The sequence below is a fragment of the Uloborus diversus genome, chromosome 7 (genome assembly GCF_026930045.1).
Source record: "Uloborus diversus isolate 005 chromosome 7, Udiv.v.3.1, whole genome shotgun sequence".
In the NCBI taxonomy this organism is placed as follows: domain Eukaryota; kingdom Metazoa; phylum Arthropoda; class Arachnida; order Araneae; family Uloboridae; genus Uloborus; species Uloborus diversus.
The window spans coordinates 12,390,270-12,406,264 of NC_072737.1; the positions used below are offsets into that span (position 1 = coordinate 12,390,270).

A 15,995-nucleotide genomic window follows, 5' to 3' on the forward strand; every position below is an offset into this window, starting at 1 on the left:
ATAGAAAAATAATAACAATAATCGGTAATAAAGATATAAGTTTTAAGACGGATATTTATCAGTACACGTAGTATAAAGATTATTTACAGCGTATAACATTATGTATATTTATTTCTTACCAATCATCATATATGATGGGAATTAGTAATTAGGAAATTTAGTATTTAGATGAAGTTTTGCTGTTTAAGTTCAGCTGTATAGGTGTTTTTTTCCCCTGAAAAAAACGTAATTTGACACAAAAAATCTCTTTTTTTTTTTTCTTTTTTTTAATGTGAAGTCTGCTTGAGTTAAGCCCTGAAAAAAATACGAATAAAATCAAACCATAGACGATTTGTAACTATGACAACGAAAATTTGGCTCTCTAAATAAATATTTAGAACAACCGCTGTCATGGTAATCTGAAACATCAGAGCAACATCAGCTTTGGTCAAGTGAGCATAGTGAGCAGTTCGTGATTGCTCAAAAAGTCTAAAGAAAAAGGACGCACATAACAAGAAGAAAAGAAAAAGAGCAATACCCTATACAAAGGAGACAGTCAGAACAAAAATACTTACAATCGCAACGAAAAAACTCGCAAATTTATCATTTACGTCCCAACCCCACTAATGACCTATCTTACATTTTGCAAGATGCCTCCATTTGAGATTGTTTACAACATTTTGCAAGATGCCTCCATTTGAGATTTTTTACAACATTTTGCAAGATGCCTCCATTCGAGATTGTTTACAACATTTTGCAAAATGCCTCCATTTGAGATTTTTTACAACATTTTGCAAGATGCCTCCATTTGAGATTTTTTACAACATTTTGCAAGATGCCTCCATTCGAGATTTTTTACAACATTTTGCAAGATGCCTCCATTCGAGATTTTTTACAACATTTTGCAAGATGCCTCCATTCGAGATTTTTTACAACATTTTGCAAGATGCCTCCATTCGAGATTTTTTACAACATTTTGCAAGATGCTTCCATTTGAGATTTTTTACAACATTTTGCAAGATGCCTCCATTCGAGATTGTTTACAACATTTTGCAAGATGCCTCCATTTGAGATTTTTTACAACATTTTGCAAGATGCCTCCATTCGAGATTGTTTACAACATTTTGCAAGATGCCTCCATTTGAGATTTTTTACAACATTTTGCAAGATGCCTCCATTCGAGATTTTTTACAACATTTTGCAAGATGCCTCCATTCGAGATTTTTTACAACATTTTGCAAGATGCCTCCATTTGAGATTTTTTACAACATTTTGCAAGATGCTTCCATTTGAGATTGTTTACAACATTTTGCAAGATGCTTCCATTTGAGATTGTTTACAACATTTTGCAAGATGCCTCCATTTGAGATTTTTTACAACATTTTGCAAGATGCCTCCATTTGAGATTTTTTACAACATTTTGCAAGATGCTTCCATTTGAGATTGTTTACAACATTTTGCAAGATGCTTCCATTTGAGATTTTTTACAACATTTTGCAAGATGCCTCCATTTGAGATTTTTTACAACATTTTGCAAGATGCTTCCATTTGAGATTGTTTACAACATTTTGCAAGATGCTTCCATTTGAGATTGTTTACAACATTTTGCAAGATGCCTCCATTTGAGATTGTTTACAACGTGATAGGAGTGAAATGAAAACTTTTCTGAAGAAATCTTTGCTCAGAGAACATCGACAAGAAGGGGATACCTGATCCAGGAACTTGGTCACACTCGGGTTTAGTGGAGGACCATTCCCCGCCGACCAAGCAGAAGATGGACTCGACTCCTTGCAGCTGGTACCCCTCTTTGCAGGAGTAGGTCACGCGACTCCCTCGCTGGTATCCCCGTTGCTGGTCGTTCAGCGGAGGATAGGACTTGCGTATACCATTGGCGACGGCACCAGGATCAGGGCAGTCCAGGCTTACAGAATCGGAATCAACTGAGAAAAAAAAATCATGGAAAAAGTCTGACATAGATCCGCATATACAGGGTGTTGCTATACTAATGGTCCATACTAAAAGGGGTGATAGACCTTGCCAAAACAAACAACTTTCACGATGCAAAGTGGGGTAGGAAAGCAAACGGCGGGCTTGGAGAGGGTATGCAGAAATGGGGAATGTAATAAAGAACAAGAACAGCAATATTAAGAACAAAAAATCTTTATTTATTACTAATGTTCAAATGAGCGTCCGTCAGCTGCAAAACATGCTTCACATCAGCGATGCATTGAACAACGCACACGTTAGAATATTCATGTCAAATCAAAAAGGTCTGCAGTTGCAGTTTTTGCGGGGAAGGTCCTTTTGTTAGGCGTCTCGTACACGACATTTTTCAGCTGTCCCCAGAGAAAAAAAAATCAAAGTAGGACAAATAGGAAGATCTGGGAGGCCAAGAATCTCGCCCTTCATGGCCAATCATCTGTTCGGAAAGGTAGCCTGGTAGTTTCGCACATTCCTGGAAAAATCAGTTTGTGCTCCGTCGTGCTGGAATGATATGATGCCTCGAACATTTGGTTGTACATGTTCGTAAATCGGGTGGCACTTGCTGGAGGAATTCAGAACTTGTGTTGATCTAAAAAACGAAGTTATAAATTTATAAATAAATGTTGTTTGACTTCAGATTGCTGTTCTTGGTCTTTATTGCATTCCTCATTTCTGCAAACCAAGTACCCTCTTCAAGCCCGCCGTTTGCTTTCCGACCCCACATTGCATTGTGAAAGTGGCTTGTTTTGTCAAGGTCTATCACCCCTTTTAGTATGGACCATTAGTTTTGCAACGCCCCTATATATACGAGTCGACGCATCAGCTTAAGATTAGCCATTTTGGATCGGAGCGCGTGTTTGAGTGGTTGTCTTTTCTGGCGAGTAATCGCGTACGTGATTGTTCACTGTAAGCAATTATTAGCGGCACATGAATTGTTTATAAAATAAAATATTATTTTCTTCAAATTTGGCGAAATCCGAAACTTTACTGGGGTAACCCAATCAGTGCAACAATGAAAAATCCGATCCAAAATGGCTAAACTTAAGCTGATGCGTCGGCCTATCTATATAGCGGCTCTACCCTGTATATAATAGCCAATTCATTGGTCGAGTAACGTTCATGACGTCACCAACAATGAAACTCGCGCCATAGCATGATAAGTTGACAATATTTTTTGCCAAGGATTGACATGCAGGAAAATGATTTATTTAGACAAGGCTGAACTGGATCCGGTAACTTAACTGTTTTACTGGTAAGACTCATTTTAGGAGAGTGAAGAATCAAAAAGTGGTCAACAATCCACTGCAGTTAAACAGGCAATTGCTTTGTTCAAAGTAGAAGCAATTTTTACCCGTCATACCTTGAAGGCCGGTTTTCTAGTATGTGAAGAAAAGAGAAACAAGTTTCGTTGAAGCTTTTAAAATGAATCAAATAAAGCTAATAAGCACGAAACTGCAGTCCTCGGCTGGATGTGACTGAGCTGGCGGTGTATTTCCCGTATTTCTGCCTTAGCCCTGGCTATAGGGCGGTAACTTACTGAATATACCTGCCTTGCCTTCAAAATTCGAGTTGAACCGAACCATTGCTTCGGTCACTCGTCTGGTCAGAGCTAATTCTGTATTAACTACCAGTTTGTTTGGCACTCTTGGCTTCCTTAAGAGGTTTTCCGCCTCCAGCTCAGTCACTTTCCTATGCCGGGCTGATGAGTGCTAATAAGCGCGAAACTGCAGTCCTCGGCTGGATATGACTGAGCTGGCGGTGTATTTCACGTATTTCTGCCTTAGCGCTGGCTATAGGGCGGTAACTCACTGAATAAAGCCATTAGAGTAGGAAAGGCCCGAGAACCTGTTTCATTTAAAAAGCTTCAAACGCTCAAAATACACAAATATATGCTTGCTTGAGTTCAGCCTTGAAATTAGTTAACTTTATTAACGAAATCAACTTTATCTTATATAATTAGAAACTGAGCGTATGTACCTATGTATGTATCTATGTATTCATTTATGTCAGAGTTACTTCTCCCGAACGCCAGTCAACTGACCATCGAATCAGGTATCGATGGATTCGTAATTTTCCCATCTTTATGTTTGGCTATCTAACATAATCCTCCGAGAATAATTAGCGGGGATATCAATTAAAAACTATTATGAATATTATGATACTTAGATTTCGATATGAAACCCCTATTTTTCGAAGGCTTTCCTCCATTCAAAATATTATTCAGTGTTTCATTTCAACTTTCCGTAACATTGCTTTTATTAAAATTTGTAGCGTGAAGAAAATCATTGAGATCAAAGATCTGTTGCAATTTTTTTTTTTCTCGAATAAGACCAAATAAAATTCTGGCTTTTGTTTTGAGGCTTTTCCTGTAATCGGGGGAGTTAAAATGTTTCCTTTTTGGTTATTTTTCCGCAATCTGTTAAAAAATTTTACTTTTTTTTTGTTATAGTCTGATTGTTGAACACGCGCTTACATAACTTTTATTTTCGAGGTAGACCGTGCAAAGCCGGGCGACGCAGCAAGCTGTTTTATATATATTGTTGAACATAACCGATTGCCGGCCGCCTTGTCTAGTGGTCAAAGCTGTCTGACTGCAATGAGGAGGTCCTAGGTTCGATTCTCGACTCGGGCATGGATGTACTTTCTCTCTCCCGTCCTTGTCCTTTCTTTGTGTGAATGTGTTGTGCTGTGAATGGCTGCCCACCCTATACGCGGGTCCTTGTGGCATGTGTGTACTGTGGAAGTCGGACTTCACACCAAAGTTGAAAAAGTGAAGCAGCAAACACCAATTTGCCAGCGAAATAGCCATTTCTGTCACAGCCATTTTTAGTTACGTAATTTATGTATTTCATAAAAGAAAATGTTTAACCTGTACTGATAGTCCTAGCTGTAGTTGTCGGCGGAGGTGTGAACACGTGACAGATAGGTCTCTGGCCGGACCACCTCCCTGAAGGTAGGCAAGTGAGGAAAGAGTTCCCTTCGAGCACGTAGCCGGAATAACAGGTGTAGATGACGGCATATCCGGGGTAGTACACCGGAACAGGCCCGGATGGACAGTTAATGTTCATGCGATCCGCGTGCTGCACTACGCCTGGATCTGGACAGGACACTGGAAATGGATCATGTTATTTAAAGGTGAAATCAGAGGAGAAAAATGAAGCAATCATTTTCAAATTAGTAATAACTAGTTGCATTGCCCGTCTTCACCCGGTCTACTTTGAAAATAAAAATTGTGTCAAGTGACGTATATATTCAACAATCAGGCGTAAAAAATAAATAAAGCATCATGATTTCCCTTCCAAACAATGACGACAGATATTAGAATACTTTTAAGAAATTAAATCCAGAAAGATGGATTTAAAATGCGTAACCATGGAAACACAAAATAAAATAAGTTTAAGGAATTCAAATGCGAAAGAAAATGGTTCACAATTTGAATGGAATCGAGATTTCTTAAACTTGATTTATAAAGGCTTGTAACTTTTTTTCCTTTCGAAATAAAAGCTTATTTTTTCGACCATAGGTCGAGTTAGATCAGGAGTAAAAAATGTCGTTTTTTCGAATGGCGTCGAAAAGAAAACTGTGGGACAATCCCTTCACTTTTTATCGATTAATTTAATGAGGAAAGTAGTGCCTAAATTTCAGCTAAGCCTAAAAAAATTCGGGCTAAAAACGCGAATAACTCCCGCCGCAATTAAGTTAGAGCATTGGAACAAATTGTGTAGAACGCGGAAAATTTATACCTTTCCAACCATATATAATGTTACTATTTGCGAGTAATTTTTCACCCCCATATTCGGGAATTTATGTGAAAATTGGGCCTAAATTGGAATAAAAAAAGAACTATTCATCGAATTGTTTTCGAACTGGTGTGCAAACCTTCTCAGGACTTAAAGGAACAAACTGTGACAATTTCAGCGCAATCGGCCGAGTAGTTCTCGAGTTTTGCGAGTTCAAACACACAGACGCTTTTTGGAGACTTCATTTTATATTATGTAGAGATAATCCATTGCCGATAATCGAGCAACCCGAGAACAATAGGCAAAACACTCTCAGAGTTCCATTAAACTGGTAAAGCGCAAAGAGGTAGGTAAGGGGGAACCTGAGATAACACAGTAAGGTGCAATAAAATTCAGAAATTTTGAATTGAAAAGCTCAACAACGACTTAAAATGAAAAAGTTAAAAAATATTGCTCAATAAAAAAAAATTTCTCGACCTCGAGAAAAAAACGATCTTGACCACACTATCAACTAAAAACTACTGTAAACTACTATAAGTGTCACTGCACATGAAAAGCTCTTTGACTTCATTTATTCTGCGAAAACAGAGTAAACTATCGACCATACATCTTCATATAAATAATAGCCGCTGATATGTTTTGGTAATGTTTAACATGCAGGGAAAGGCTTTATCGCGACAAGGCTGAACTCGATCCAGTCACTTCACTGTTTTATTGGTAAGACTGTGTCATTTCAGGGGAATGAAGAAACGAAAAGGTGGTCAACTATGAACGCTACCTACTGGAGTTTAGGGTTCATCCACTGGAGTTAGGGTAAATATTTTAACTATCAAAATATCACCAAACGGGCAATGGCTTCGTTCAAATGGAGAAGCAATTTTCACCCGTCATACCTTGAAGGGCGACTTTCTAGCAATAATAATAAATATATAAATAAATAGATTCATTTCTCACTTAGACATTGTAAAACAATGTCTAAAGTGTTCCCGAAGCTGATGAAGTTGCCAACGGAGCACAATTAAAATCATTGGGGATGAGGGGAATTAAAATGTGCTTTTGATAGATTATACATTTTTCAATCGAGAAATTTACACACGTTTACAAAAGACAATAACAGAGCATTATCTATTGAGAAACTATTCTGTGCTTGACGAGTTTGAAATGTGATAAAATTGTTCAGTGGTCCATCAATAGAAATAGCACACACTAAATGGTTCCGCCCTTGCAAGAGATAAACTCTACAATAGGACAATAATAAACTCTACAATAGGACAATAACAGAGCATTATCTATTGTGAAACTATTCCGTGCTTGACGAACTGAAATGTGATAAATTGTCCAATGGTCCATCAATAGGAATAACACACACTAAACGGTTCCGCCCTTGCAAGAGATAAACTCTACAATAGGACAATAATAAACTCTACAATAGGACAATAACAGAGCATTATCTATTGTGAAACTATTCCGTGCTTGACGAACTGAAATGTGATAAATTGTCCAATGGTCCATCAATAGGAATAACACACATTAAACGGTTCCGCCCTTGCAAGAGATAAACTCTACAATAGGACAATAATAAACTCTACAATAGGACAATAACAGAGCATTATCTATTGTGAAACTATTCCGTGCTTGACGAACTGAAATGTGATAAATTGTCCAATGGTCCATCAATAGGGATAACACACACTAAACGGTTCCGCCCTTGCAAGAGATAAACTCTACAATGCAATATACCAGACAGCCCAATTATCACATCCAGAGACTGCAGTTTCGTTCTTATTAGAACTCTTCTGTCTGAAATAGTGAAAAACCGAGCTGGAGGCAAATTTCATCTCAATAGCCGCGTTTACATGGACACTTTCGACTCCGCAAATAACCTGCTTTAAACCGCATTTCGGTTATTTACCGGGTAAATGTGGATTTTCCTTCTGGAGTAAATGCGTAGTTTTTACCCAGAATGCATTACGCGAAACAAGTTCTTGCTGGGTAAAAACCGCTTTCTTGGTTACAATGAACAAACCTCTTTCTATATGTAAAAAGGGAATTTTGCAACCGGTTTTTTTCGGAGCTAATGCGGTGATTTGCGAAGTACAAAAGTCTCTTGTGAACGCGAGCGCCAACAAACTAGTACATGAAATAAATTTATCTCACCAATTTATTTTGCTGAAACATAATATGGAAAGCTATATGTAAAAAAAGCAGTCGAAAACTTTGTACAATGAAATTAGTAAATATGACAACGTGTATACATGTACAAATGAAAAAAAAGTTAAAATCCTATGCATCAAGAGTTTTTTAACTCTTTTTTATTTCGTATTATTTGTACTCTTTCACAATTTTGTATTATTTGTACATGTATACACGTTTTCATACTTTTACTAATGGAAAACTATATTTGTACATGCTGTATTGCTGAAATATGGAAAGGTGTGCTAATTCGTAGTTTGCTTACTTACCAGGACTAGGTGAAGTAGTCGTAGCAGCTCTAGTCAGTTGGACGCATGTTGGCTTCTCGGTCCAACTTCCAGACGTTTGGCAAGTGATGTAGGCTGAGCCCTGTAAGCCGAAACCTGGGTTGCAGGAAAAGTATACAATCTCTCCGGGTTTGTAATTTGCCCTGGAGGAAGCAGAAGCTCCGAACATGTTCACGCTGTCAGCATTGGCTAATGGACCCGGATCCGTACAGGACACTATAATAAAAAAGTATCCGATGATGTGGCTTTTCCTGTAGACAAGCTTAGAGCTTCTTTTAAAAAAAAAAAAAATCCCGTGCTTCCCTTATACTGCCTTGCAATTTGATACGGAACAATTTTCCGGTATAGTAGTTAGAAGCTGGTTTCTAACGACCAAAACGCAGGTTCGAACCTGGCTCTTGTCGGTGGATTTTCGAGATGCAGAAAATCCACAGCGTCCGTGTCGTGCATGATTGTATGGAATGTAAAAAATCCCTCGAATCCCGTTTGGCTTGGAGTGCTCTTGGCAAAATTGAATTTCAAGTGCAGTTTTGCATCGAAGAGAGATCAGGTGTCCCCATCTAGAGCGAAAACTGGGCGTGAAAGTTCTCATGGTATGGCATCCGCCGATAGTGGTGCTACATTGAAAGAATAGATGTTAAATCGGGGGATGGCTGCAAAAGGTAAGAGCCTCTAATGCAGCCCCGTTAGGGGAAAAAACAGTAAATCAATTTTCAGAGCAAGTTCACATCCAAAAATGAATCAAACAAGGTGTCAAAAATCGCTTGAAAAGATGTGAAAATTCATTTTCGAAATTGGAAATAACCCATTAACCCCCGGATTTTCTTAAAAGAAACTCTAACTACATCTCTTTTACTTTGTAGATGAAGACTAATAGTCCAAGAGCCCATGATAGCCAGACATACGTCATAGTATAAAGGCCCAAAATTTTCCTGCGTAAGCGCACTGGAGCAGGTATGAAGGGTTCGCTATTAGTTAAGCTGACTCGCGCTGGCATTGGCAGGCAAGAGGTAGCAAAGGCGCGAAAAAATAGTGAACAAAAACATCATAGTATAACGCGTGATTTTTTAATATTTTATTAGGGTACTATTACGAGTTAAACCTTACAAAGCCAGACACTTAGCACGCTGGCTTTGCGCAGCCAGACACTTCAAAGCAGGGAAAAAATGGTGCACAAAAACATCATAGTATAAAGCGCGAATTTTTTATATATTGTAAGGGGTGCTACTAGGAGTTACGCCTTACAATGCCAGACACTTCGCACGCTGGCCTTGCGCAGCCAGACACTTCAAAGTTGGGGAAAATGGTGTCCAAAAACATCATTATATAAAGCGTGATTTTTTTTATATTTTGTAAGGGGTGCTACTGGGAGTTACGCCTTACAATGCCAGACACTTCGCACGCTGGCCTTGCGCAGCCAGACACTTCAAAACTGGAAAAAATGGTGTCCAAAAACCAGGTTGACCAGTAATACGATTTTTCATGTCTGTGTCGCTCCTCGTAAATGTGATAAAGAGTCTATGTAGGTCTAAATAAAAGTACGACAAATTGAGGAACGACCCTGTACGGCAGAAGCCGTACCTATACAACTAAAAAAGATACTCAGTAATTGCACTCTTCCCGCAAGTTAGAACAGGATTAAATATGTAATGTATTAGTGCCAAGAAATAAAAGGTGTTATTATCACATTTCATAAAAACACGTAAAGTTGCTCACTTTTTTCCCAACTTTGAAGTGTCTGGCTGCGCAAGGCCAGCGAGCGAAGTGTCTGACATTGTAAGGCGTAACTCCTAGTAGCACCCCTTACAAAATATAAAAAAAATCACGCTTTATACTATGATGTTTTTGGACACGATTTACTTTGAAGTGTCGGGCTGCTCAAGGCCAGCGTGCGAAGTGTCTGGCATTGTAAGGCGTAACTCCTAGTAGCACCCCTTACAATATAAAAAAAAATCGCGCTTTATACTATGATGTTATTGTGCACCATTTTTTCCCTGCTTTGAAGTGTCTGGCTGCGCAAAGCCAGCGTGCTAAGTGTCTAGCTTTGTAAGGTTTAACTCGTAATAGTAGCCCTAATAAAATATTAAAAAATCAGGCGTTATACTATGATGTTTTTGTTCATCATTTTTTCGCGCCTTTGCTACCTCTTGCCCGCCAAAGCCAGCGCGAGTCAGCTTAACTAATAGCGAACCCTTCATACCTGCTCCAGTGCGCTTACGCAGTAAAATTTTGGGCCTTTATACTATGACGTATGTCTGGCACCCATGGGCTCTTACTCTATAACGGACTAATGAGAAATATGTCAATAAATAAGACGAATGGCGTCAGATTAGGAAGAACTTGCAGTTTACATGATTACTGCAGCGAGTTGAATACGTAAGCATAAGAAGTGAAAGGTCTAAGGAACTCACCTTTCTCACAGTAAGTCCCCGACCATCCATCAGGACAGAGGCAACGTTCATCGTTGTCACAAATGCCACCATTCTGGCACTGGCATCGCGTAAGGTTATCGTCTATGATCGCTGGGCCTCCTAAAATAAAAAAGACAATGTTAAAGCGCATGCATATCTCTTGGCTTCTATTGTGACTTTATTGACGGGCCGCAGATTTTTTTTTTTTTTTTTGGGCGGGGGGGGGGGGATGTTATACCATAAGTTTTCTGATACTTCACCAAACTTCCTATGCAAGGCTTCATTTAAATTATTTTTTATCACTATTGGCGAAAATAAAAATAAACAACTCACATTTTGGCTATTTTCGAAAAAAAAAAAAAAAAAAAACGGATTTTCAATGAATACCCTCAGTTATATAGCGAACTTCCACTTCATTTTTGAATGGCAAACCTGTACTGTTATCTAAGGAGAAGCAACAAAGGTAAAAGAAATTTTATCTATTTTACCTTTGTCCATTTAAGCTAATCCATTTTTACCCTTGCCTGTTGAATATATTTGAGAAAAAGTGCCAATTTTTTTTTCGCTTGAACTTTGTTTGCTATCACCATTAAAAATGCTAAAAATAGATAGATACATATTTTTAAATCTGTTGTTAGACATAACTTTGCTGCGAAAGAATGGAGTTTTAATGTATGAGTCTTTTGACCAAAACATTGTGACATTGGCCTTCTGAATGATGCGTTCTAAACCAGATACTCTTCTGCTGAAATACTGTTACCTGAGCATGACGAGCCTAACAAGGATTTCTCATCATCCACTGATTCTCAGACAAAGAAAACTAACAATATCATTCCCTGCTAAAATGAAGGTTAGTTAATATGCTAATTTAAGATTACTAACACCAGTCTATAAAGTTTATGTAACAATTTAGAAACAGTGCAACAAACAATGAGGATGTTTTATTTGAATGGATTTAAACCATGATGACATAGAAAAATAACTAACATGATAATTAAAAGATACTTTTTTTTCTATAATATTGTTCACAGTATGTTGATCTGACTTTTCAAGTGCTTTAATAAGCTGGAAATATCCTAACAGGAAATAAATTGCTGTTGTCCTACTATTTTCCATGTTTTACTGCACCTACTTGTCCCCTACTAGTACATGCAGATGGTGATTGTTATGTTACTCGTACATTTCAAAAGTCTCATTTTCCTGATTTCGTAGCCTCATATCAACAATAAGATATCCAAGCCCAAAATAAGATATGCTTTGGGGCGACGACAAGTGAAATAATAAATTTATTCATCACCTCAATGTAAAGAACAATAATCACAAACATGTAGTGACTTTCAATTTTTGTACAACTCCGGAATATGTACGATTTTCACACGCCTCATATTACTTTCTCTACCATATTTGGCTCTGTCACGTGAGGAATTCGATATGGGATGCAGTTCCGTCTACTGGTCGACTGGTCCAAAACGATTGGGCAGAAGTTCCATCAGTACGATAATCGTCTGATTGCTTCCCATTAGAATAGCAAGAAAAACTATTTCAAGACCAACACCTTTCTTCATTAACATGTGTCTCATTCTCCTTAGTGCGGTAGGTCATTGGTGTGATTATCCGTATTTTATTGATTTAACCCTTTCTAAGCGTGTTGGAAGAAAATTTCCCACCAATTTTGTTAATTTGTAATCTACTTTCTCTCATCACCCTTAAATTAAATGATATTAGGCAGGAGAGAAGTATGCTTTGCTCTAAATTAATTTCAGTTAACGACCTATATGAACGCTTTATTTTGAACTGATCTTACTCTGAAAGAAACTTAGAAACTACAAAGCGTTTCTAACTACAAAAAACTACACTAAAGAAACTACAAAACGTTTCTTACCACTTAAAGTGAGAACTAGCATCCTAATGCCATTGAATTTCGGCGGCGCAACGAACTCGTGACGATCAAACAAACGTGACGCTCAAACGGGAAAAACCAAACAGAAATATATTTTGCACCGTTGCCTGGGAAGCAACGAACTGTCACTTAATAATCAAACAGATATCCGTTTCGTGCTGTTGGTTGGAATGTAACTAACTGTTACGTGACTATGAAACGAAAATGTGTTTCATGTTGGCGACTAGGAACTGTCATTGCCATTCGACAATCAAGCAGCAACCTGTTTAACGTTGCCGACTGGAAGAAGCTGTCATTTGACAATCAAACAGAAACTGTTTCATGTTATCGATTGGAAAACCACAAACTGTCTCCTGACAATCAAAAAAAAAAAAAAAAAAATCTGTTTCTTGTTGGCGAATAGGAACTGTCATTGCCATGCGATAATCAAACAACAACCTGTTTTACGTTGCCGACTGGAAGAAGCTGTCATTTGACAATCAAACAGAAACTGTTTCATGTTGTCGACTGGAAAACAACAGTCACCTGACTATCAAGTAAGAATATGTTTCATGTTGCCCACTAGAAAGAACTATTACTTAACAAGCTAACCGAGTCTGCTTTAAGCTGTCGACTGGAATGCAACCAACTGTCACTTGAAAATCGAGCAAAAATCACTTTCATGTTGTCGACTGGAACGTGGCCAACTGCCAGGTGACCAAGAAACAAAAAACTGTTTTATGCTGCCCACCGGAAAACTATCTCTTGAAAATCACACAAAACTAGATTCACGTTGCCAACTAGAAAGAACTTACTTCACAAACAAATAAAAACTGGTTCATATACCGCGTGGCGAGCAAGGAACTGTCACGTGACAGTTAAGCAAAAATTTGTTAATTGTCGACAACGGGACACCACCATGTGCTATTTCGATCATATGTCCACTCTAGGAAGGTTTTACATGCTCACCTTTTTCACACTTAGTCCCATACCTTCCAGCAGGGCAGACGCATCGGCCATCGACGTCACAATAGCCACCATTTCGGCACTGACAGCGTAAACGGTTGGAAGCTGCATCTTCTGGAAGTACACCAACATTTTTCATTGCACTCAGAAAAAGAAGATGAAGTTCTTTAACATTTACTGATTATTCAAGATTATTAATTTTTGAAATTTATGTATCATCACATTGCTGAACTGCAAAATGTCCAAAATTTGTATTCTACTCAAGTTTCAGAATCAAATGAATCCTTGGGATCTTTTACGCAATCTCGCAATGATGCCAATGCCCTTCAATGCTTGTTTCTGACTTCCTTAACATGGCTACTCTTGGACGACCGAGAATCATTTGGAAAGTAATACCTGTTTCTAAAGGAGTGACCAATTAAAAAATTCTCAACATATTTTTTGCTGCATGTAATTTATTACTTTGCTACGTAATACCTTCAAAATTTCAACATTTGCCATATCTTGTGACCGGTTTTAACCATCAGAATCGTACTCTTTTACGTAAGTCTGTTAAGATACATAGTGACCAACGTATTCCAGCACCGTATTGAAAGCAAAATGTTACCCACCCTGAGTTTTTTTTAAAGTTTACAATCAAATGGTATACGAATATGTCACCAACTCCATTAATTTCAGGTGCAATAAATTAATTCTTTTCAAGAAGCGCTTTTGCTTTTTTTCCTTTTCAAAATTTTAAAAATAAAAGGTTTAATATCTTAAGGAATAGTAACCCGTTCATTATGGAGTATTTAGAGACCGAATTTAGAAAAGCAATGTATGCGTCCAATTACAGATCATTTAAATTGGTAAAACAGCTCTAAATGTTGCTATCATACCGTCGCCTCAGAGCAACAGTAAAGGGCTGTTCACTCATCGGCCGTCCGTCCCGTCCATCCCATTCTCTTCCACCCGAAACAGGTTTTCTTTGACAGCAAGCCATCTTGGACGGGACCGGTTTCGATCAGAAGAACCTTGATATCTGACGGCCGTCAAAAGCAGGACAGCATTTCATTGGTTTCCGCCAAACAGCGCTCTTCTCTCTCGTGGGTGAATTCAGTCACGTGATTGATGTACGGCGACCGTATGTGAATGCTACTCTGTTTTCGTCGGCAGTCCGTCACGACAAAAAACGGGACGGACGGGACGGACGGCCGATGAGTGAACTGCCCTTAAGACATCTGATCTCAGAAATAACACTAAGATATCCTACAGTAGCTCTGAGGCGACGATATCTACATCTAACATGAAACAGGCATCATTTAGAGACAGTTTTCAAGAATATCAGTAAAAGGTGGGTAATTATATTTTTCCCCTCTAATAATATAATAGCTGTCGATTTTTTTCAGAGCTTATGCGAAGCTAAAAGAAATCATAATGGGCCATTCCACGGAAAACGGTCATTTTGTCCCGCAAGTGACGCCTCATATATTTCATTAAAAATAACACTTTAAAATATTAATGAAAAAAAATTTTCTGCTTAACAAATTACAAATTTATGTGTGATTTCTTAAGCAAAAAATTTCGTCATTACCCTTTAAAATTATTACTTTTTAATGAAACATGTGAACCGTCACGTGCGGGACAACGGGTTGACTTTTTCGTGAAATGACTAATACATGCAGATCCTCTTAAATAGTTTATGTCCACGGATATAATGCCTCAGTTGGATATCTAGTGATATTTTTTACCTTTCACCTTTACACAATTGGGAAGTCTGGGCTGCCAATCACTGTCCGGGTAACAGTAGAAGTACCCCCGTTTCCTTCCATCGCACTGAACTTCACATACGGTTCCGTTCATTTCAGTTGTGCAGTCGTAAGAGCCATTACTGTGTCCAGTTAGTACTAATTTGCAGTGGCTGTTTGCTGTAGAAGAAATATTGGAGAAAATTAGTAGGGAGAAGTTTGTTTTCTTTAGAAGGTACTAAAATAATAGCAAATTAAAGTCTATAAAATTTTGAAAATAAAGCAGAGGCAATGGCTCAGAAATTTGAAGATCATCAAAAATTGTGTAAGCAGAACATGCGAGCAGGAAGATGGTAAAATCGTAAGTATGTAGAATGCAATAAAAAACGTAGATCCCGTTACAAGGGTCGGTCGAAACGTAAGGTTACCATCAATTTTACAAATACACAGCATTGTCTATTCTCATTGAAATTTACATCGTTGGAAAAGAGAAACTTTGCTCTTTTGCTATAGCAGCGGACGATGAAATCCAGGGTTCGGGTCTCTTTGGCGTGCAAAAAGTGAATTGCGGAACGAATTTTGCACTTTGCGAGATTTAGGGCCACTATATAAGAGGAGCTGACTTATCCGGCATTTTGGTTCTAAAATTGTCGCGGGACAGAATTAGTATTTGTACAAAAGCCTCGTTGAAGAAAACTGGTGTCCAAGCTTTAGATGTGTTGCATGATTGATGTTTGATTATTTTATTCTGTAAAAGAACAAGATTTAATTGAAACGAATTAAAAACAAATAAGGTGTGAAAATGAAGTTCATTACAGTAAACATTTCCC

General features: G+C 38.1%; 1 protein-coding gene across 1 annotated transcript in view; it reads right to left on the reverse strand.

The window, feature by feature from the left end:
• Positions 1-15,995, reverse strand: part of LOC129226253 (multiple epidermal growth factor-like domains protein 6) — a 72,705-nt gene that overhangs the window by 12,451 nt on the left and 44,259 nt on the right. Inside the window, exons 9-13 of the mRNA XM_054860854.1 lie at positions 15,169-15,345; positions 13,442-13,552; positions 10,594-10,713; positions 8,165-8,398; positions 1,689-1,919 (exon numbers count right to left, since the gene is read on the reverse strand). Of these exons, the coding sequence (XP_054716829.1) occupies positions 1,689-1,919; positions 8,165-8,398; positions 10,594-10,713; positions 13,442-13,552; positions 15,169-15,345 (873 nt within the window). The remainder of the gene's footprint in view (positions 1-1,688; positions 1,920-8,164; positions 8,399-10,593; positions 10,714-13,441; positions 13,553-15,168; positions 15,346-15,995) is intronic.